Source organism: Crassostrea angulata, chromosome 7, assembly GCF_025612915.1.
Source record: "Crassostrea angulata isolate pt1a10 chromosome 7, ASM2561291v2, whole genome shotgun sequence".
In the NCBI taxonomy this organism is placed as follows: domain Eukaryota; kingdom Metazoa; phylum Mollusca; class Bivalvia; order Ostreida; family Ostreidae; genus Magallana; species Magallana angulata.
In genome coordinates this window covers 38,266,460-38,289,729 of record NC_069117.1, presented here as the reverse complement: position 1 = coordinate 38,289,729, position 23,270 = coordinate 38,266,460, and the positions used below count along the sequence as shown (strand labels likewise).

The 23,270-nt window shown below is 33.5% G+C and overlaps 1 protein-coding gene across 1 annotated transcript; it reads right to left on the bottom strand.

Moving 5' to 3' along the window:
* Positions 1-8,485: 8,485 nt before the first annotated feature.
* Positions 8,486-14,460, bottom strand: LOC128156080 (kelch-like protein 17). Its single transcript, XM_052818072.1, has 9 exons — positions 14,010-14,460; positions 13,794-13,905; positions 12,456-13,389; positions 11,869-11,974; positions 10,925-11,084; positions 9,839-10,096; positions 9,172-9,349; positions 8,841-9,050; positions 8,486-8,597 (listed from the first exon to the last, which is right to left on the bottom strand). The coding sequence occupies exons 1-9, from the start codon at positions 14,157-14,159 to the stop codon at positions 8,579-8,581; spliced, it is 2,127 nt and encodes a 708-aa protein (XP_052674032.1). The 5' UTR covers positions 14,160-14,460; the 3' UTR covers positions 8,486-8,578.
* Positions 14,461-23,270: the final 8,810 nt, after the last annotated feature.

The following is a 23,270-nucleotide window of genomic DNA, read 5'->3' as shown; positions in this document are numbered from 1 at the left end:
TTCTCTCTAGCAATACTATTACGTAACTAAGGAAGTCTAAACATGCTCGCGCATATAACTTGAAATAGCAGGAAATAGCATAATATCTTGTCTTTTCGTTGAACAAGATATTTCCGGATTTTTTTCATAACAGGCAAATGAAAAGTCGATCAATGAATGTACAATGATGTAGCCTGTAATATTTAGCAAATTTTCATTTAAAACCTAAATAAAGGTAGACAAGTATTTCACTCAATTTGAAAAACGCAAATATTCTCAGCTACATATAACGTACATGTATGTATCTTCAATGACACACAAATGTTAATGTGGATAAATTTATAATTCAATTTTTACAATATTTGGCTCAAGGATAAATATTATGTTTTAAAAATGTTTGGAAAGGTAAAAATTATGAAAGGCCCAGTGTGATTCGAACTCACGACTTGCAGATTCCTAGTTAACACCGTGGGTCTAACCCGTTGTTCTATTATGTAACGATTTGGGGGCAAACATTAAGAATATGAATATTTTCAGCTACCGAGTGTATTATTCCCTCCATTTCTCACGCAAACTTATGGTTATTAATTCATAGCTCTATCGAAACAGCCAGGATGAAATCTACCTTTTATATCATACAATCTATCTATGGTGGTCAATTGCACGTCAACATAATTATGTTGCATGTTGACATCATAACTATCTTGCATGTCAACATATTTATCTTGCATGTCAACATAATTAATAGAAAAATAACTTGCACACAAGGGCGGCGCGTCTTTTAACCACAATGAAACTACAATGAACCACAATGAACTTTATTAAGGTAATAAATGTTTTTAAAAAGGTATAAAATTTCATTGAAGTTTAATTTTAAGGTCAGATGCGACCTATAATCAATTATTTTCAACTTTTTCGTATCTCCGCAATGTGAAGATTCCCATTTCTGTAAATCCAAAGTTACATTTGATGTTATTTTATATTTTTTCTATATGGATATATAGTTTCTGTTGAAAATGTCTATTACTACATTATCAATAAGCATTCAATTGCATTTTGCGTGCTATTAAAAGACAAAATCAAAATATCTTACTCCAAAAATGGCCTGGTAATGCACTCCGAATATTAGGCATTAACATGTTTAAATGCGAATAAAGAAGATATGTTATATTAAAGGAAAATTGTCTTAAAATGAGGAACGTCACGTGTATCCATAATATATCTCAAAAAATTTCTGACGGCATGTTATGTTACAGACTTAATGCATTTTCAATTAATCATAGAACCATTTTAACAAGAGCTTGGACTTTGGGTAGTTGTGTCAAACAGCAATGTGACGTAGGCCTGTCTATTTCATTGCTGGCCACTCAGCCAATGCTCTTTGAAATCAAGATTTGTCTGGCTTTTGAGCTAAGACTACGCAATCGGTGCATATTTCGCTGGAAACCGTATCACTTTTTAACTTGTTTTGAGGCAAGAAATAGATAGCTACGTCCAACCGAAAGTCCAAGGTCTTGTTAAAATGGTTCTAAGTAGGTTCAGGTACTCACGTCTTCTTTCATTAATTCAGAATTTAATTATTTTAGTGCATGTGACGCTTAGATGGTGGTTTATTATAGATGTGTAAAGCATGAATATAACAATATCTATATACATGTACATGTGTAAAGTAAATTTTGATATATGAATATATAATATTATTATTATTTAATTAAAGCTTAATATAATGAGCTAAGTTTTCGTATTGTTTAAATTTTTTTTTAAAATCAGCCACTTTACATGACATTTGAAAATGTTTGATTAAGTGTTAAAAATAAGATAATTTTGCGTGCTTAAGATGTGCAGTGCATTGGTACAAATAAACGCTCATTCTAATTTATCGAGAGAAAAAAAAAACCAACAGAAGAGATCAATTCTCAATATTACCAATGTCCATAGAATCTAGATCGGCAAAGGGAATAAAAGTATGTACGAAATTTAAAAAAAAAAAGATTGTCATCTAGATTTGTTTGATAAGTCAAGATTGTACCATCCATTTTTTTTACAGTTGTAAACTATAGGGATTTTCAAATAACGCTATCATAGCGAGGGCTCTACTAAAATTTGTAAACTTTTTCTTCATATAACACAATCCACTCCAGATTTTACAGTATATGGTACGTGGCATGGGGTGGGGTGGGGGATATTCCCCTCTACCCCCCCCCCTTTCCCCCACCTCCACTTTTTTGGGAACTTGTAAAAAAAATTGAGGAAATAAAGTTAAAGGCACATTACGCACCCCCCCTTTACGGATTATAATTTTAAAGATATATAGGAAAATTCCTTTTTTCTTTTTATTTGCGTGTTAAGATTTTTTGGATGAGTCTGCCCTCACACCCCCCCCCCCTCCCCCCCCCCCCCGCTCACACTTTTAAAACGATCACACGTGCCTGAACTTTGAATTTATTATTTAATTAACAATTCAAATCTAAACACGTTTATTAACATACTCGTCCAATTTATAGGTGGAGAGGAATAGAAAATTCCAAACTACTGTACAGACTAGATAATATTGTTATAAATACAGCCAGGGAAAATTTGAAAATTGAACTTGCAATAAATGTTATAGGCGAAGAAGAATAGTTTAGATGCCTTAAGAATTTTACAAATTTTTTGTTCATAATTACACCTTGATTTGTGAATGCTTCCCAAATATTGAATAAAGTTATGGTAAGAATCCCTTCACAATAATGATGACATCCCCTTTGTGTATTGTTGTTAGTATACACACGCCAACAGTAACTTTCGTGGTAATGATGTTTCTAAATAATATTGTAAGCAGAAATTATCAACTAAATGCTTGTAAATAAATCATTTTGTTTCTATTTGCATCTTGCCCTGCAACGTTTGAATAAAGTTGTCTTTAAGTTTTTTCTGAATAATTGGTAAACAAATACGACTGTTTAAAGCAATATGAGCTGCAATTTTCATGCTGAAATTTTTTTTAAAGAAAATGTTATATTTCTACTAAAATGACAAAAAGTATCATAATTTAGTTTTTAAATTTCTGTTAGCTCTGTTTTTTGTGGGAAAAGCCATTAAGAAGCCTTAATTGGAGCAAAATTGAATTATTGTCGTGCTGTACAAAAATTGATCTGCTGTATTTATTCCCCGTAAGTGAAATCTTTCTCCTGACAAAAATTAATGATTTTTACAAATCTTATTTATCATGAAGGTTTAAGTTACATGCAGACTTAGTCCTATCACACTAGCAGGTTTTTGCAGCAAAATAAAATTCTGAAAAATTCAGCTCATATTGCTTTAAATTACTTTGACCAGTTAAATGACAGCAGGTGTAATGAAGCCTCCCAATATGTATTAGGGGTATCCTAAATTGGAGAGGGGACGGGATATACGATACACCTTGTTGTTAATTGGGGATCTCTCTCTCTCTCTCTCTCTCTCTCTCTCTCTCTCTCTCTCTGTGTTAAACTGAAGTTACCACTGTACATTGTAAATAACGTCTCTCTCTCTCTCTCTCTCTCTCTCTCTCTCTCTCTCTCTCTCTCTCTCTCTCTCTCTCTGTTAAACTGAAGTTACCACTGTACTTTGTAAATAACGACAGCATATTTTTTTTAAATTACAGTTTATATACACACATATAAACATGTTGATATACACGGTGCGCTGGTCAATGTAGAAATGCTACAACGTTTTACTTCAAGAACGTCTGCTTTTCCTGAGTCATTAACAAGTTATGCACGAGCGTGTATCTATAAATACGAATTCTGTACATGTCGCTATAATTTCTGTAACTCACAATTTAAAAAATCAGATCAATAATCAGACGATCATAAAAAACTATATTAATTGCATGTTTGATTGAAAACAAGAGGCCCATGGGCCACATCGCTCACCTGAGGAACAATAGGTATGATAAAATCAGCTTAATGGAGTCATAATACAAACTGTCTGGACAATGAACAATAATACATGTAGATCCTGTATAAATAAAATCCATTTTTCCCCCTGGATATTCTTATGTTTATAATCATTAGTCCCTTTTCTATCAAAATGATTTTATAGTCATATCACATGTTGAGTATTGCAGTTCTCAAAAAGATCCTGAACAATTGTTTATATATGGGATATAAAGCTACATCAAACTCTGAACCTTCTTGTGAGGCCGAAGAATTGTCCCGACGCAAAAGTCTTAACAATTATAAAGAATCATCTGGCTGATTAGTTTCTGAGAAGAAGATTTTTAAAGATTAACTCTATATATTCCTATGTAAAACTTTAACACAACACCCCCCCCCCCCCATTGTGACCTCACCCTACCCCAAGGGATCATGATTTTCACAACTTTGAATCTACACTACCTGAGGATGCTTCCACACAAGTTTCAGCTTTCCTGGCTGATTAGTTTCTGAGAAGAAGATTTTTAAAGATTTACTCTATATATTCTTATGTAAAAATTCGACCCCCCCCCCATTGTGGCCCCACCCTACCCCTGGGGGTCAAGATTTTCACAACTTTGAATCTACACTACCTGAGGATGCTTCCACACAAGTTTCAGCTTTCCTGGCTGATTAATTTCTGAGAAGAAGATTTTTAAAGATTTACTCTATATATTCCTATGTAAAACTTCAACCCCCATTGTGGTTTCACCCTACATCCAGGGATCAAGATTTTCACAACTTTGAATCTACACTACTTGAGGATGCTTCCACACAAGTTTCAGCTTTCCTGGCTGATTAGTTTCTGAGAAGAAGATTTTTAAAGATTTACTCTATATATTCTTATGTAAAAATTCGACCCCCCCCCATTGTGGCCCCACCCTACCCCTGGGGGTCAAGATTTTCACAACTTTGAATCTACACTACCTGAGGATGCTTCCACACAAGTTTCAGCTTTCCTGGCTGATTAATTTCTGAGAAGAAGATTTTTAAAGATTTACTCTATATATTCCTATGTAAAACTTCAACCCCCCATTGTGGTTTCACCCTACATCCAGGGATCAAGATTTTCACAACTTTGAATCTACACTACTTGAGGATGCTTCCACACAAGTTTCAGCTTTCCTGGCTGATTAGTTTCTGAGAAGAAGATTTTCAAAGATTTACTCTATATATTCTTATGTAAAAATTCGACCCCCCCCCCCATTGTGGCCCCACCCTACCCCTGGGGGTCAAGATTTTCACAACTTTGAATCTACACTACCTGAGGATGCTTCCACACAAGTTTCAGCTTTCCTGGCTGATTAATTTCTGAGAAGAAGATTTTTAAAGATTTACTCTATATATTCCTATGTAAAACTTCAACCCCCCATTGTGGTTTCACCCTACATCCAGGGATCAAGATTTTCACAACTTTGAATCTACACTACTTGAGGATGCTTCCACACAAGTTTCAGCTTTCCTGGCTGATTAGTTTCTGAGAAGAAGATTTTTAAAGATTTACTCTATATATTCCTATGTAAAACTTCGAGCCCCCATTGTGTCCCCACCCTACCCCTGGGGGTCATGAATTTCAAAACTTGGAATCTACACTACCTGAGAATGCTTCCACACAAGTGTCAGCTTTCCTGACTGATTAGTTTCTGAGAAGAAGATTTTTAAAGATTTACTCTATATATTCCTATGTTAAACTTCGACCCCCCATTGTGGCCCCACCCTACCCCTGGGGGTCATGAATTTCACAACTCTGAATTTACACTACCTGAAGATGCTTCCACACAAGTTTCAGCTTTCCTGGTTTTCTGGTTCTTGAGAAGAAGATTTTTGAAAATTTCTCGAAATTTTTCATTAATTTCTAATTATCTCCCCTTGAAAACGGGTGTGGCCCTTAATTTTCACAACTTTGAATCCCCTTTGCCTAAGGATGATTTGTGCCAAGTTTGGTTGAAATTGGCCCAGTAGTTCTTGAGAAGATGTTGAAAATGTGAAAAGTTTACGGACAGACGGACGGACGACAGACAAAATGTGATCAGAATAGCTCACTTGAGCTTTCAGCTCAGGTGAGCCAATAACCAAAACTATATATAGAGTTTTATATACATAAAAGATCCCTCATGATATTTGTGATAGAATACAATTTTTATCTAACGACCTCTAATCACATCTTTAATCAAATTTTGTTGGATTAAAAAGACATATTAGCTCGTATGTCAGTTACTTTAAAAGAAAAAAAAATGACTTAAGATTGCTAAAATTCGTCGAAGTCAAAGTCGATTTCGACTCTGGTTTGAAATCATTTTGTATACCACATGGTCTCGTGACATTTAAAAAAATCAGATATTTTATTCAAGATAACAAGCAAAATCGTCATTAAATCATGCTTGCTAGCAAATTAAATGATGAATAATACAATTTCTCTTTATCTATGAGTGTAAAATGGTAACTTTGAATTTGCAAACACTGTGAATCAAATGCAAATAAAAACACATACAAGTACATTGTCAATTACCTGTAAATTGTATATATATGACACTTTTTAGGTAGTTATACCAAATATATACTAAATGTATTAAATTCAACAGATGTCATGATTATTGTGGAAATAATTTACCTTCAATTTGATGAAAATTGTTTAATCATGCACAACATGCGGGGATCAAGAGGGGTCCCATGCATTAGAAAAGTAAAACTTATTAATTTCACAAAAAATTCCCCTAGAGCCCCCCCCCCCCCCCCCCCCCCCCCTCGGCAAGCAAAATTCGTAATCCTCGCAATGCCAACATATTTTACATTTGTCAAAGAACAGGCACGTACAAGGCGTTGTATATCCCCCACTCGGAGCAATGAAGCATAAGAATTTCAATTCAAGTTAGAATATTAATTTTTGACTTGTATGCAGTGTTTTCATGATAAATTTCACAATGGAATTCAATATTGTGCTTTCATTCTATAAATACGACAGGTATTGGTTTCTAAATTAAGCTGAACATCGTTTTTTGCCTAAATCTTGGGTCATTCACTGTTCTTAATTGCAAAATTAGGTTTGAATGGGTCCTGACCCCATCTTAAAAGTACTTTTATTTAAAGAATAAGTTTATTTTGATTTTTAATATTGATTTATTAAAATAGAGTCTAGACCCATAATGGGTCAAATTTGTGATTTTCGCCTTAAACGTTTTACTTTATTAATTATTGTCAAAAAAGTTAAATTTTTTTCACCCGTACTCTAATGTGTCAACGTAGCTCATTGTGATAGGCGGAGGCTCGTAGTCCATCGTTCTCCATGAAGAGGGTGTTTGAATCGTATAAACGGCCTTTTATTTTTAAAGCTGCTTGGTCTGATCTTATATCAAATTTTATGCACGCTTTTAAACGATGGCTATGCTTAGTATATGTATATTAATAGACATTGCAGTAGTTTTCCCAGTCAATTAAGCCAAATTTCAATGAAAAAAAAAATACGTACAAAATTTGTTAACAAAACAAACGACATTAAAGGTACGGCGTTATTTCGCCTCATGTTAAATTTCACCCCTGACGACGAGACGGGTATGGTTGTGATACGAATTTGACATCGCTTTAAATAAAGGTCGAAATGGTCAGACAAATTACAAATAAACATGTGTACGTTTTGTTCGCCAATATTTCTAAAGTCTGCTTTCTTTACAATCGATACATAGCATGCGGGTTGAATAACCCCAATCATTCGGGGGACGAAACCATGCGGTTTCCTTTTCTAAACATTCCCGTGATGCATTTTGGTTTGTTTTTTCGTTTGCCCAAAGAGAAATTATTTTTATTTACTTTGAATATTTCTAACTTTGAAAGGAGATTGATTCTGCTGGTGTAAATAGGAGAAAGTCCATAACTTTCTAAGATAAATGATTTGTATGAACAAAATTTTGATCTGTAATTACGAAAAAATCGGACCAAGCAGCTTTAATTACGTGTGATTCCGCAAATCCATAGGCCACATGTAGCTGTCTGGGATTTATTATCAGCTATAGTACATGTACATGTATGCTTCCACTGAAGTTCACTCCTGGGTACAGTTCACAATTTTTTGGAGTACTATTACAATGCATATATTTATTATTTTATATTTACATTTTCCAGTGTCTTTGCCTGTGATAACACTACGTATCGGTTTTGTACTATATAACTCATAACTTCAAATGACGTATAATTGAGGCGCCAGCGGGGTTTGCTTATTCAAATTTCAATATTTAATCGTACAATTGCATAAAATTATATAAATATACTCAGTAAGCAATGAGGAATCATTCTTTGAATATTATGAGGTGATAGTTTTGGTCGGGGCGTGATCAAGCCCTTCAGGCTTTATTGGATTTGTTCATGCCCCGACCGAAATTATACCCTCATAATACATGTACTCAAAAAATGATTCCTTATTCCTTAAATAAGAGTACAAGTATTGACCATTTTACCATAGCAATTAAGTCCCCATTAAAGAAAAACTGAATACCAACAGTTGCATACTATTTAATTACTTTTGCCCCATTTTACATCAATGTTTTTAAAACATCCAATTAAAAAAATTACACTGACATTAAAGATTTGAATTCGATCAAGCTTAGAGTTTAAATCGTCCTTAAAAAATCAAAAAACTCCAGAAAAGATTTCAGTTTGATGGATGGGCCTTAGTATTTTCTTAACCACCTGAAAACAAAAAGATATGAAAAGATTACTATATAATCATAATGTACATTTATGAATCAGAAAAACTGTTTAGTATAACTAATACAGTGAATAAATGAGAAACAGGATTTGATCACAATTAAACCTTAAAAAATGCAAACGAGAAAAAAAATATGAAAAAGTTCAGTCATTGACAATTAAGGCACACAAGTCTTATCAGACAAGAAAAGTTTTGATGAGCTAGCTTATGACTTTTTTACTTACTTATTGGTTTCCATATTGTAGAACAATTCAACTTTGTTCTCATAGTAAGAACTGGAGGGCTGTCCATGATTCATTTGACTGTATCCCCCTTTCAGACAAACATTGCCCCCCTCAGCCGAGGTAGAGGCAGCAGCCCTGGGCTCAGGGAGTGCCTTCACATAAAACCAACAGTTGGCTCTGGGATTATAACACTCCACTGATGAAAGCAAGCTGAATTGATGATAAATATATAAAAATAATTATAAAAGTTATCATCCAGATTTCTTTTCATTAATTTTAATCAATATTTCTCTTTTTGTCCTAAAAATTGTAAAGACATACTGGTACATACCGATTGCCTTCACCTATTCCACCAATAGCAAATATATAGCCATCTACTTCACAAAGGGAATGCTCCATCCTGGCAACATTCAATGGAGCCACTGGCCTCCACTCTTTGGTCTCGTACGAGTACACCAATACTTTATTTGTGGGGGAGGGACACTCCGAATCTTTGTACCTGGCTCCACCTACAAAAATTGCATAATTTGATCATCTTGCATTGATTTAAACATGATTTGATTTGACAAATACATGTATATATTCTCTTCAAAATGAATATTAATTTGGTCAACCGCAATTTTTGCTGATTTTGTGATATGTTTTGCCCCAAACCCTATCAAAGTCCCGTGGAAATTCGACCACCTTGATCTATCTACTACTACAATCTTGATAGACCTCTTACACTGACTTTTTTCATTTAAGACTTTAAGTCTCCATTTTATTTAAGTTTAAAAGATATGGTCAAGTTAAAAAAAAAAAGACACGTCAGAAAAGAATGAAAGAAAACATTTCCTGCAGTGTATAATCTACTACAATCTTGATAGACCTCAACAGTGGCTTTTTCCCTTTAAGACATTAAGTCTCCATAAGTCTTCATATCAACGGATTAGAAATATATGGAAGTTTAAAAAAAACGCACACAGAGAAACACTGAATAGAACTTCCAAATTACTTACCAACCATGTACCACTGGTCTCCTCCCCACACCATCGCCTTTCTGGTATCCTCTTTACTACCATCAGAGAGGTCCTGTTTTTTATATCGTCTACTCCTTTTCTTTTTGACATGTTTGTCATTGCTTTTTCCCTCCATTTTAGGAGCATCTTTTTGCTTTGGTTTTCTCCCCATCATACAATCCATGCTTTGTAGTCCAGTAGTTCCCAATCTGGCTGGCTTTCCGGCTAGTTCAGATTCTGTGTCGTCCATCATAGACCCTAGGTATACATATAAAATTTACAATAATATAATAAGCTGTTTTAAGCATGTTCATGTACATAATTAGACGCAAGTCCCTAGCTCAGTGTACCTCAATATCTAACTGCATGATTAATGTTTCAACATCAGAACTTTTTAAGATATCAATTTCCACAGTGATAATGAAATTCATTGTAAAGAAGTTTCTATACTCTGTCCCTGGGACAAACCATAATGATAACCAACTTCTAAATGAATTTGAAATTTAAATATTTGAAGTTTCTAAAAATTAGGAGCATTCATGCACTTTGATAAGGTTTATAGTTTAAACCTTAATTTGATCAACTTAAATTTGAAAGTATCCAACTATCCATTCCTTTTTGCCTGCAACTATACATCAAGTGAATAAAGGTGGCAGAAAGATGAACTGATTAAAAAACAGGTTTTGTACAAATAAAATGGCTATCTAAGGTATACCTCAATAGTATGTTAATTGTTATCAAGGTAAACACCTACAGAAAAACTTGCTAACAATGAACTTTGATAATAGAATAATAGGTTTAGTTGAATTAATGAATGAAGCAATAATATTTCACCCATCATTTGTTAAACTCTCTTCTACTAATATAAATAATCTTATTTGTTAGGAAACAACATTTCTTTATCCCAATATCTCTAATTTTACATGCAGAGAAGTTTACTGAATTAAAAAAATTAAGTCATTATTCCTTATAATGAGCCTGGAAAAATATACTTCTTACTGTTTTATCCTCCTTTTTATATTATTTTCACATCAATTTCTTTTTAGTTTTTTGATTTTTGATGGTATGTTGACAATAAAGCATTACATTTTGATTCCCTGTATTGCTTGATACAAGGTGAAGAAATGGTGGACCAGCTTTGACTTCGGGAACAGGCATGACGATTAAAATCCTTGATAGCATCTTCGGTCATTAGAACAATGTCGTATGTGACATCAGGTTCCTTGAACTCAGAGCTACAGTGTGTCTATAGGGGCAACAGAAAGAAGAAAGACAGAAAAGGAATAGGTCAGAATGTGGAGCAGACATAGAATGGATTATTGCACTGAAATGGTGAAATACCTAGAGCTATATCATATACATATCTAATATTAGGCCACCTCTCAAAGAATATTTTGTATGAAAATGCATCATGTAAAAAGGAAATAATATATCAAATACATTTATGATATTATGCCACCTCTCAAAGAAGTTTTTGTTCTCTCCAAGTCAGCTAATGAATAATTATGTAATTTGTGTATGCAGGTGTATTTCATAAAATTCTAGGTATTATAACACATCTAATCATATTAATTCTCATGCATGCATGCAACGTTGAAAAGAAAAATGAATTTCCCATCCTAAGTTTATAAACACTGTGAGTAAAAAAAAGGGGCAAACAAATGAATTTCAAGGTAGTTTATAATCAACAGTTGTTCCATTAATTCATTCCAGTGTTGAGTTCAGTTTTTAACATACATATATACTGTACTTACCTTTGACAATACTTTATATACAGACCGATGATCAATCTATCTAAGCATGATTTGCTGCACATGGAGCAAACCTGATCATGCTGTCAATTCTGTCATTTATTATTTATAGAAGCATCATCTTTTAGTGTGGAAGTAAAATTAGCTACTGGTAATACCTGCTTATAATACTGTATAAAGATACTTAATTAAAAAATACAGCATAAATTAATGTAAAAGGAAAAAAAACAATTTGGTACACTGTACCCATGTTATAAAGAAACATAACTATTCATGTACCTTTAGATATTGCTCAACACTCCCTCCACTGTTGGCAAGGCTCCTAGGTTCTTGAATCTCCAGATTCAAAGGATCTTGCTGATTGAGGCTGATCGAGGTCTGAACCCTACACCAAGGTATAAAAGATGCATTGAATTCACATATTCTTTAATACACTGTCATTTTTTTTTCACAACAAAAAAGAGCAGATTATCTAAAATGCCTGTTTCACATGACAGACTGGGAATATATATGCCTTACTGTAAACCAACTTTTATTCGCTTCCGAGAATCGAAATCTTTGATTAGGTTTGCAAGAGCCTGATCGTCACTATTATATTCTCGTCGCAAACCAGTTCTCAAAACCAATGTTGTATTACTTTTAAAATACCGGTAGTATAAATCTCTGTTGCAAAAATTAGTAGCTGCAAACTACTTTGACTATGGCAAATGACGCAAAATAAAGTTGTCACAAATAAAAGTTGGTATTAGATATGATTATGTTTATTGTTTAATTTCAAGCTATAAACCTAATAGGTTAAATCATAGTATGATTTAACTTTTTCATACATAGAGAGTAAGATAATATTGAAGAGTATATGTACTAACCAGTTAGCCATAGTGATCAAGCCCACACAATGGGGGCTCTGCTTAAGGGCGGGACATTTAACAAAGCATTCCATCAATTGCTGGCTTGATAGGTGTGAGAACCTGACGGTATCCATCACTCTCTCCAGATTCTTCATTTGATCCTCCTTATGATGGTGAAGCCAACTCACGGCGCTCTCAAAAATGTCCATCTCTGAATTAACATCAAGCCTTTCATTTGACAATATCATGCAGATAGTGTCCACATCTAAGCCGTAGAAAGAGGAACTGTTCCTAATCTCCATAAAATTTTTGGCTATGGCATCCATCAGAATGTCACAAACTTTAACATCTTTATGCCTCCTCATCTTCTGCAAAAGTTTCAGCATGTCATGGTGACCAAGAGAGGAGATTTTCTGCAAACACATCCGAGTGATTTGCTGCACCTCAAACATCCGTGAGAGATCAAGTATCTCATGCAGATAATCAGGTTTGATGATATTGATATCACCAGAATAAATGCAATTTAGGAATGACTTTAAAGAACCCTCTGACACTCCAGTAACCCTAATTTGCCTTGGTCTGATGGGTGGCTGAGTAAAGTCCTTGCTGTCAAACATCTTCTCAAACAACGGACTCTGACTAGCAAGAACCACTTTATGCACCGGGTAAATGATGCTGCCCAGTTTGAATGAAATGTCACATATTTGTTCTCTGTTGTAGATTTCATTCAAATATTGGCCTATATTGGCATAGTGTTTCCTGTTTGAAGACTGAATATGGCCTGAGAATGGTGCAATATCGCTTTCATTTTCAGCCTTTGGAGATGACTTTTTAGGGTTTCTGGGGACTTCATCATCTGAGGCAGTTGATGAAACTGAACTTGGTGGAGAAACTGAACTTGGTGGAGAAACTGAACTTGGTGGAGAAGGTGTCTGGTTCTGGTTTCTGTCCACTATTGTATAAATACATTTCTCAATTAAATGATAATTACCTTCTTAACAAAGTTTCAAAAACATTAGTTGAAATAAAAATGAATGTACTTTTGTAAATATCAAGTCCTTTAATAGCCCCCCCCCCTCCCCCCCTATTAACCTTCAATAAATTTAATTAATCTCATGAATTCAGTGGTTTTACTCAATCTAAGCTGCACCAAAAAGCTTAATTTTTGACTATTTTAATCCAACAGAAAATAGATTTACTATAACAATTGTATTTCAAAAAACAAAAAGGATTGATAAAAATATTTTGAGTTAAATATGAGAAACCATTTCGGCTTTTGTTATTTGGTCTGAGAAAGCAAGCAGACTTTAACAGGACTCAATAAATCTACAAAAAGTAAAATGCAAATACCCCTACCCTTCTGCTGAATATATCTAAATTTCAAGGATTCCAAGATCATAGATCCAGATGAAGAAGTTGTAGATGTAGGAACTCTAGATGTTGAGGCTCCCAGGGCAGCTTTTTCAGCCTTAAATAAATCGAATTTCAAATATTAACAAAAATTATTTCCATATATTGTTAACAAATGTAAATACATGTAAAACATTACTTTCATATTAAGCATAAACTTACTTTTATCCTCTCTTGCCGCTTCCTCTCAAGCCAGCAGGCCTGAGGGTCGGCATCCTCTTTGCTCATGAAGCTGTACCAAACGTCCCGATTTACTACAATCGGTTCACGCTTGGGCAGGACTTCGGTTGTCACAACCATAGTGTCCTTCATCTTTGGACACGATAGTTTTCAAAATATCTTATATGGCTTTTCAAACTTCTGAACTTAATTATCGATAATAAAAATAAATCTACAGTTGATAAACTGTTCCAATTGAACGATGTATAACCACACACGAACACCGGACACTCTCGACGAATCGATGGGCGAAGGCAAAGATTGATAGTATTCACAAACTACCAATCTTTGGGAGTCACGAAAACGCAGCTTCTCTCTAGCAATACTATTACGTAACTAAGGAAGTCCAAACATGCCCGCGCATATAACTTGAATTGTCAGGAAGTAGCATAATATCTAGTCTTTTCGTTGAACAAGATATTTCCGGAATTTTTTTTTATAAGAGGCAAATGAAAAGTCGATCAATGCATGTACTATGATGTAGCATGTAATATTTAGCAAATTTTCATTTAAAAACTAAATAAAGCTAGACAAGTATTTCACTCAATTTGAAAAACGCAAATATTCCTAGCTACATAACGTTATAATAATTATTATACTGCAGTAGGGTGATTTCACCATGCATCGGACACCTATGGGTTATATCTTCAATGACACACAAATATTTATGTAGATTTTCATAAAATTATAATCATTTTCAATTTTCCCCTCCATTTCTCACGCAAACTTCTGGTTATTAATTCATAGCTCTATCGAAACAGCCAGGATGAAATCTACCTTTTACATCATATTAACAACAAGAAATCATATTGACGCAAGCGTCAAAAGGGCCGCAAAAAATATAATTGTTGTATGAATCATTGGTTGTTTACATAAACACACACCACAAAGAAGAAAATAACGAGTTGGTTGTACTAATTTTAATGGTAAATTTTAATATACTTTCAGGAACTTGTTTTGAAGTTTAACATTTTACTATTATCATAAAGAATCGAGTTCGTTACTGTAAGCATATCTAACGGTAATTGTATGATCATTGCCATAGTATGAACTGATGAAGTAATGGAGAACACATTGATTTGAACATTACTCTAATACAAAGTTCAATTCATCACTTTCCTCTTGGAGATTGTGTATTGCAAACCATTTTGTTTTTTTGTTTGTTGCATCGTATTGAATGAAAACTTAATGCAGTAGTTTATATGATTTCAAGGGACCACGTGATAAAATAGAAATGGATTAGTTCAAATTTTCCAGTCAATTCAAATTTTTATTTCATCATTTCTGTCATATTTTCGCGTAACTTGATATGGATGTCATTTCATGATATTTTCTACCACATTTTACATGGAAATATAATAAATACACACACAAAGTCTATTTTACTTGACACGGCACATAGAAATTCAAATATATCATTTATATAAAATTTAATGACATTCAGATCTTAAGTATTTCAGGTTTTTAGTATGTCCCGCATACCGATCCAGATGCATTGTTTTGAAAAGAATGAAGAACTCCGAAATTTTCCGAATAGATTATTGTCTCGATAAAAACGCGCCAAACGCGACAATTCACTAAGTATGACCTATTTTTCATTTATGAGTAAAAAATGTGCGATATCTTTTAAAAGGCATAACACATATTTCCACAGGCAAATTTACTTTTAATTCATAAAAAATAAGCATAATATTAATTCTATTAAAAAAGAACTATCCCGCAGAAACGCAGTAACAATATCTAAATATATATCAAACAAGCTTATCTTTTAAAAAGATTGATGAGCTAGCGCTGTAGCCATCATAAAACACAGAAGCAGATTTCTAAAACATTAGTTTAAATTTCTGAATCGATTAATTAACAATAGGAGACACAGTGGTGTACTGGAATTGTCCTGGAGTGGGGTCTCAATTTAGAATTGTGAATCTAGAGCTAGTGGGCTTCACATCGGCAATGGCATAGCTCACTGACTGTGCCTTAATCATCTCATGAATCTACTGTTACTTCAATTTCGAGGTGATATTTTTCAAGAACCATTGGTACTGTTTTGTAGCAATCGTATCTTCTCTTGCCTTTCCGGCAAGCTCGGAAAACATACCCGAAGTTGTTTTCCGAGCTTGAAGGAATTTAAGATAAAGCTAGCTATAATTTATTATAATATTGAAAATAACTTTGCATTATAAGACCCAAGCTACTGTTACTTTTTGACATTTACAATAAAACACAAAACTTCATGTGAAGATGATAAAACGAAATTCAAATGGTACAGTTTATCTACAGTAGTACAGTATTCCAGAATCCCCCACTATGGAGTCGAGTATGCGTATTCCAGTGAAAAAGACTAACGTAGTTGCTAGCGCTCGAGAGCGTTAGCAACAAGTTTAGCTTTTAAAAAAAAGCTTACCGTCTTAAGAGCGAACCCGAAACAGCAGTTAGTTATCAAAGACAATTTAATTCTTTTTTATATAAATGTCACCTTCCTCTACATACCATGGCGTGGAACATTTTATGTCATTATGTGTCTTTAAAACCTGCGTGTCTAAAATTGAGAAATGCGTACCCGAGCTTCTTAGTTGATATCGATTATAGTGGGGTAAGAGAGGTCTTAAGAAGGGTCGTGGACTCGTATTATTTTGATAAAATCAAAGTTATATCGCTGCATTCAGCATTTTGTTTAACAAATATTACATGTAGTTTTACAATTCTAAGGTGCAAACAACTTTACCGATATTAGCCAAACCGCATCTATTTATTTTTTTACATTTTTGTATTTAAATAAAAATAATGAAAGAAAAGCAAACAGTTTCAATAGATATTATAGAATAATGCTTTCAACTAGTTGGACCTGAAAATCAAAGACTGAATTTCAGTCATAACAATTTGTATTGCATTTTCGTTTTCTCACTTTTTAAGATTTGAAATCTACGAAATTTGTTAAGTCGTACGTGAAAAAGATCATCAGAAAATTACCTCCCTTGTGCCGAACACTATTTCAACCAATGAAATAAATGTAAATTTTCACATCATGTATTTTCTACCAATCACAAAGGAGAGGAAGTGCACAACCCGGAGACTGTAAATTATTTCAACTCTTTATACCGTCTTCCAAGGAAGACGGTAACAAGTAATAATAGCTTTCCAAAAAGCTTGCCTGACTAAACAAAATTATTCAATGGAAGCATGCATGTTTCAATTAGGCTATCTTATCAGAAATGAATTTTAATTTTCGCTGCTGATCATAAATAACTCCGTACCTATAAAAGTATGGGTTCAAAGTTAAAAAACTTAACTTTTTTAAACTTATTGGACTTGAATTTCATCAAAAAATAAATAAAATATATATGTATCCATACTATTTAAGATGTTAGGTAATAAAAACCAAAGGCTGAAATTATCATCTGAAAATCACACTTTTTCTTGTTTAAAAATTAAATAAAAGTGGATGGATACTAGTTTATATATTTAAATTTTATTGCTTACTATGCCAGAAAACTAAAATGAATTTAAAAAAAAAGAAAAAATTGTTTACATTAGAAAAATTATAGCATTTAGATATATCACTTAGAGAAAAATAGAAAAGAGTTATTTCCCTTTGTCATTATTGAATTATGTTGAATATAAGGATGAAAAACGCTTATAAAATATCTCCAAGTAAACACTGATTTTAGTTTTTGATGTGCACCTATAATAATTTAGAAATTACAAATCTACTTGCAAGAATTTTATTGAATTCGTGGTTTATGTAAAATGTATGACGTCACAGGAGGGTGGATTTACTTTAAGACGATATGCAGTCTTAACTTCGATCTAGAATATGTACATATATATCACTTGAAATTCATTTATTTTATTAATTCAATTTTATTTAGGAATGTGCACATAACATATAATATGTAAGTGCATGTAAGCTTGAAAGCTGGAGAGTAATTAGTCGTTTTTTTAAAAATTGTATTTGTTATATTAAGATGCAAAATCAACTGAAAGGCATTTAAAAAAAATTCTAACCATATGAAATATGAAAGGGTATACAAACACGTATTGTTTTTGAATGTGTGTTGGCAGCTTCATCAAAATCATCTTAAAATTGACAAGCAATTAAAAAAGGGTGAATTCTTCATGAAAAAAACCCCTAACTGTAACTTCAATTTAATTAGAATTTCTTATTTGCAGTTTCATCTATTGCGTGCTCCTACAAAAGTAGAGGGGGGGGGGGGGGGACAAATCCATGATATTTCCATTTATCATGTAAAGTTAAGAAAATTGCCAGCCGCCAAAAAAGTGGGGAGGGGGAAGCAGCCCCCTTCAACCCAACCCCCGAAGCTACGTGCCTGTGATGTAACACATGGTGTGCTCTGGAGTGTTCGCATGATCCCAACGGACTCGTCAACCAATCAGCGCGCAAAAACTATGAATGGGACATTATGGCGCGAAATCCTGCTATTACCGTTCACACAACGAATGAACTCATCCATTGGCAGAGATCCATAGGGAGGGGGTCAGATGAATATTATATATTAAATTATACTTTGGATCGGGTGTCTTCGAAGAAATCTATCGAATTAAGAAACACACTTGATTAGTAATTGTTAAATGTAGTAATGTACATTTAGTAAGACACGCGAGTTATGACCCCTTTTCAAGATTAATGAAATTGCCCAACTGAACGAAAATCGGGTCACACCCCGCTTTGGCGATCTAGTTCCCCCAGTAAACATACCAGCCGTATAAATATATATTTGTTTTAATCCAAACTGATGACTCTTTTGTAATAATGATAATCCAACATCAATTATTACTTACATTGTACCGTAATAGACAATATGTTACAACTTGCTGCAATGACCCCCTACCCCTTTTTCACCGTTCAAATATGGTGGAATGCTGATCTATTTTTAAATCAGGATTACACACATGCACTGCATGGTGAACGCCCCTTTTACTTGAAAACTCTTGCCTGCTGTTGTTATTACATGCCATATAACATTTTCATTAATTGTGAATATATGTTTATATATATATAATTGTGTAAATCTTAAACATGCATCGGTTAATCTTTTTCGTGAAATATCATGATATTGCTTGTCCCATTGTCTGCACTGTTTCGGAGAATGCAACTTTTAAACCTTAGATATGCCTGACGTCATGACGTCAGGCAATAACGGACCGCCTTCCGGCGGCCCCTAATAACTGAACAATCTAACTCGATATCAATTCTATGGTGGTCAATTGCATGTCAACATAATTATATTGCATGTTGACATCATAACTATCTTGCATGTCCACATAATTAATAGAAAAATAACTTGCACACAAGGGCGGCGCATCTTCTAACCACAATGAACCGCAATGAACCACAATGAAACCACAATGAACTTTATTAAGGTAATAAATGTTTTTAAAAAGATATAAAATTTCATTAAAGTTTAATTTAAGGTCAGATGCGACCTATTATCAATTATTTTCAACTTTTTCTTATCTCCGCAATATGAAGATTCTCAATTCTGTAAATCCAATTTTACATTTGGTGTTATTTGATATTTTTCTATATGAATGTATAGTTTCTGTTGAAAATGTATACCACTACATTATCAATAAGCATTCAATTGCATTTTGCGTGCTATTAAAAGTCAAAATCAAAATATCTTACTCCAAAAATGGCCTGGTAATGCACTCCGAATGTTTGGCATTAACAGGTTTAAATGCGAATAAAAAAGAAATGTTATATCAAGGAAAATTATCTTAAAATGAGGAACGTTGCTTGTATCCATAATATATCTCAAAAAATTTCTGACGGCATGTTATGTTACATATTAATGCATTTTCAATTAATTATAGAACCATTTTAACAAGAGCTTGGACTTTGGGTAGTTGTGTCAAACAGCAATGTGACGTAGGCCTGTCTATTTCATTGCTGGCCACTCAGCCAATGCTCTTTGAAATCAAGATTTGTCTGGCTTTTGAGCTAAGACTACGCAATCGGTGCTTATTTCGCTTGAGACCGCATCATTTTTTAAACTTGTTTTAAGGCAAGAAATAGATAGCTACGTCCAACCGAAAGTCCAAGGTCTTGTTAAAATGGTTCTAAGGAGGTTCAGGTACTCACGTCTTATTTCATTCATTCAGAATTCAATTATTTTAGTGCAAGTAACGCCTAGATGGTGGTTTATTATTATAAATGTGTAAAGCATGAATAAAACAATATAGAAAATTTTACTGCTTTTATATAGGAATAACGTGAATTCTACAGCGAACCGTACGCGCATAATTTTCGCGCATGTAACATTTTTTAATGTTACCCGTTGCTAAGAGGGGTTGCTATCGCTGAGGGTAATAGAAAATATTATTAACTGCGTCTTAACCAATCAGATTTCAGTATTTAACATGAAAGTATAACAATATCTATATACATGTACATGTATAAAGTAAATTTTGATATATAGATATATAATGTTATTATTATTATGTAATTAAAGCTTAATATAATGAGCTAAGTTTTCGTATTGTTTAATTTTTTTTTTAATCAGCCACTTTACATGACATTTGAAAATGTTTGATTAACTATTTAAATAAGATAATTTTCAAATATTGCCATCTTTGGATTAAATTTGCGTGCTTAAGATGTGCAGTGCAATGGTACAAATAAACGCTCTAATTTTATCGAGAGAAAAAACCTAAACAGAAGGGACGAATTCTCAATATTACCAATGTCCATATAAGAATCTAGATCAGCAAAGGGGAATAAAAGTATGTACGAAATTAAAAAAAAAAATTGTCATCTAGATTTGTTTGATAAGTCAAGATTGTACCATCCATTTTTTTACAGTTGTGAACCTTAGGGATTTTCAAATAACGCTATCATAGCGAGGGTTCTACTGAAATTTGTAAACTTTTTCTTCATATAAAACAATCCACTCCAGATTTTACAGTTCAGGTACGTAGGATGGGGTGGGGTGGGGGGATATTCCCCTCTACCCCCCCCCTCTTCCCCCCACCTCCGCTTTTTTGGGAACTTGTAAAAAATTGAGGAAATAAAGTTAAAGGCACACTACGCTACCCCCCCCCCCCTTTACGGATTATAATTTTTAAGATATATAGGAAAACTGCCTTTTTTCTTTTTATTTGCGTGTTAAGATTTCTTGGATGAGTCTGCCCTCATCCCCCCCCCCCCCCCAACCTCTCACACTTTTAAAACGATCATACGTGCCTGAACTTTGAATTTATTATTTAATTAACAATTCAAATCTAAACACGTTTATTAACATACTCGTCCAATTTATAGGTGGAGAGGAATAGAAAATTCCAAACTAATGTACAGACTAGATAATATTGTTATAAAGTTTTACAAAATCTTTTGTCTCTTGCTATATTTTTATGTCGTCCTGTTTTAATAAGCAGATTATGTGAGGACAACCTCATTTTGGAAATACATTTTTTGTACAACTTTGGTATTGATTTTTCTAAATAATATTGTAAGCAGAAATTATCAACTAAGTGCTTGTAAATAAAACATTTTGTTTCTATTTGCATCTTGCCATGCAACGTTTGAATAAAGTTGTCTTTAAGTCTTTTCTGAATAGTAGACAAATACTTTGACCAGTTAAATGACAGCAGGTGTAATGAAGCCTCCCAATATGTATTAGTGGTATCCTAAATTGGAGAGGGGACGGGATATACGATACACCTTGTTGTTAATTGGGGATCTCTCTCTCTCTGTTAAACTGAAGTTACAACTGTACTTTGTAAATAACGACAGCATCATTTTTTTAAACTACAGTTTATATACACACATTGCTGACGTTTGAAAATTGAAAAATAGAGCAGATTTTTTTTTCTTCATTTCCGTATTTAGATGGATAGTATGTATAGTCATATCTGTGAGGTATTCCTTGAATGTGTTGTCCTTATATTAAAGAAACATATAAATACTCTTCATCTCTATATTATTCATTATTCTGTTGCTAAGTGCGTTGCTAACGCTGAGGGTAATAGAACGGATTATGAACTGCGTCTTAACCAATCATATTTCAGCATATAACATGAAAGTATAACAAATATATATATGACACTTTTTAGGTAGTTATACCAAATATATACTAAATGTATTAAATTCAACAGATGCCATGATTATACATTTGTCAAAGAACATGACGTACAAGGCGTTGCATATCCCCCACTCGGAGCAATGAAGACATAAGAATTTCAATTCAAGTTAGAATATTAATTTTTTACTTGTATGGATTGTTTTCATTATAAATTTCACAATGGAATTCAATATTGTGCTTTCATTCTATAAATACGACAATTATTGGTTTCTAAATTAAGCTGAACATCGTTTTTTGCCTAAATCTTGGGTCATTCACTGTTCTTAATTGCAAAATTAGGTTTGAATGGGTCCTAACCCCATCTTAAAAGTACTTTTATTTAAAGAATAAGTTTATTTTGATTTTTAATATTGATTTATTAAAATAGAGTCTAGACCCATAATGGGTCAAATTTGTGATTTTCACCAAAAACGTTTTACTTTATTAATTATTGTCAAAAAAGTTAAATTTTTTTCACCCGTACTCTAATGTGTCAACGTAGCTCATTGTGATAGGCGGAGGCTCGTAGTCCATCGTTCTCCATGAAGAGGGTGTTCGAATCGTATAAACGGCGTTTTATTTTTAATTACGTGTGATTCCGCGAATCCATAGGCCACATGTAGCTGTCTGGGATTTATTATCAGCTAGTACATGTACATGTATGCTTCCACTGAAGTTCACTCCTGGGTACAGTTCACAATTTTTTGGCATGCACCAAGTACTATTACAATGCAAATATTTATTATTTTATATTTACATTTTCCAGTGTCTTTGCCTGTGATAACACTACGTATCAGTTTTGTACTATATAACTCATAACTTCAAATGACGTATAATTGAGGCGCCAGCGGGGTTTGCTTATTCATATTTAAACATTTAATCGTAAGATTGCATAAAATTATATAAATATAACCAATAAGGAATAATTCTTTGAATGTTATGAGGTGATAGTTTCGGTCGGGGCGTGATCGAGCCCTTCAGGCTTTATTGGATTTGTTCATGCCCCGACCGAAATTATAACCTCATAATACTCAAAAAATAATTCCTTATTCTTTAAATAAGAGTACAAGTATTGACCATTTTACCATAGCAATTAAGTCCCCATTAAAGAAAAACTGAATAC

Coding starts and splice junctions, on each gene's coding strand:
- LOC128156080 (XM_052818072.1), bottom strand. CDS start 14,159: ATGAAGGACACTATGGTTGTGACAACCGAAGTCCTGCCCAAGCGTGAA. Junction 13,390..13,793: donor TAGATATATTCAGCAGAAGG/GTAGGGGTATTT, acceptor TTTATACAATAG/TGGACAGAAACCAGAACCAG. Junction 10,097..10,924: donor GCAATACAGGGAATCAAAAT/GTAATGCTTTAT, acceptor ATGTATACCTAG/GGTCTATGATGGACGACACA.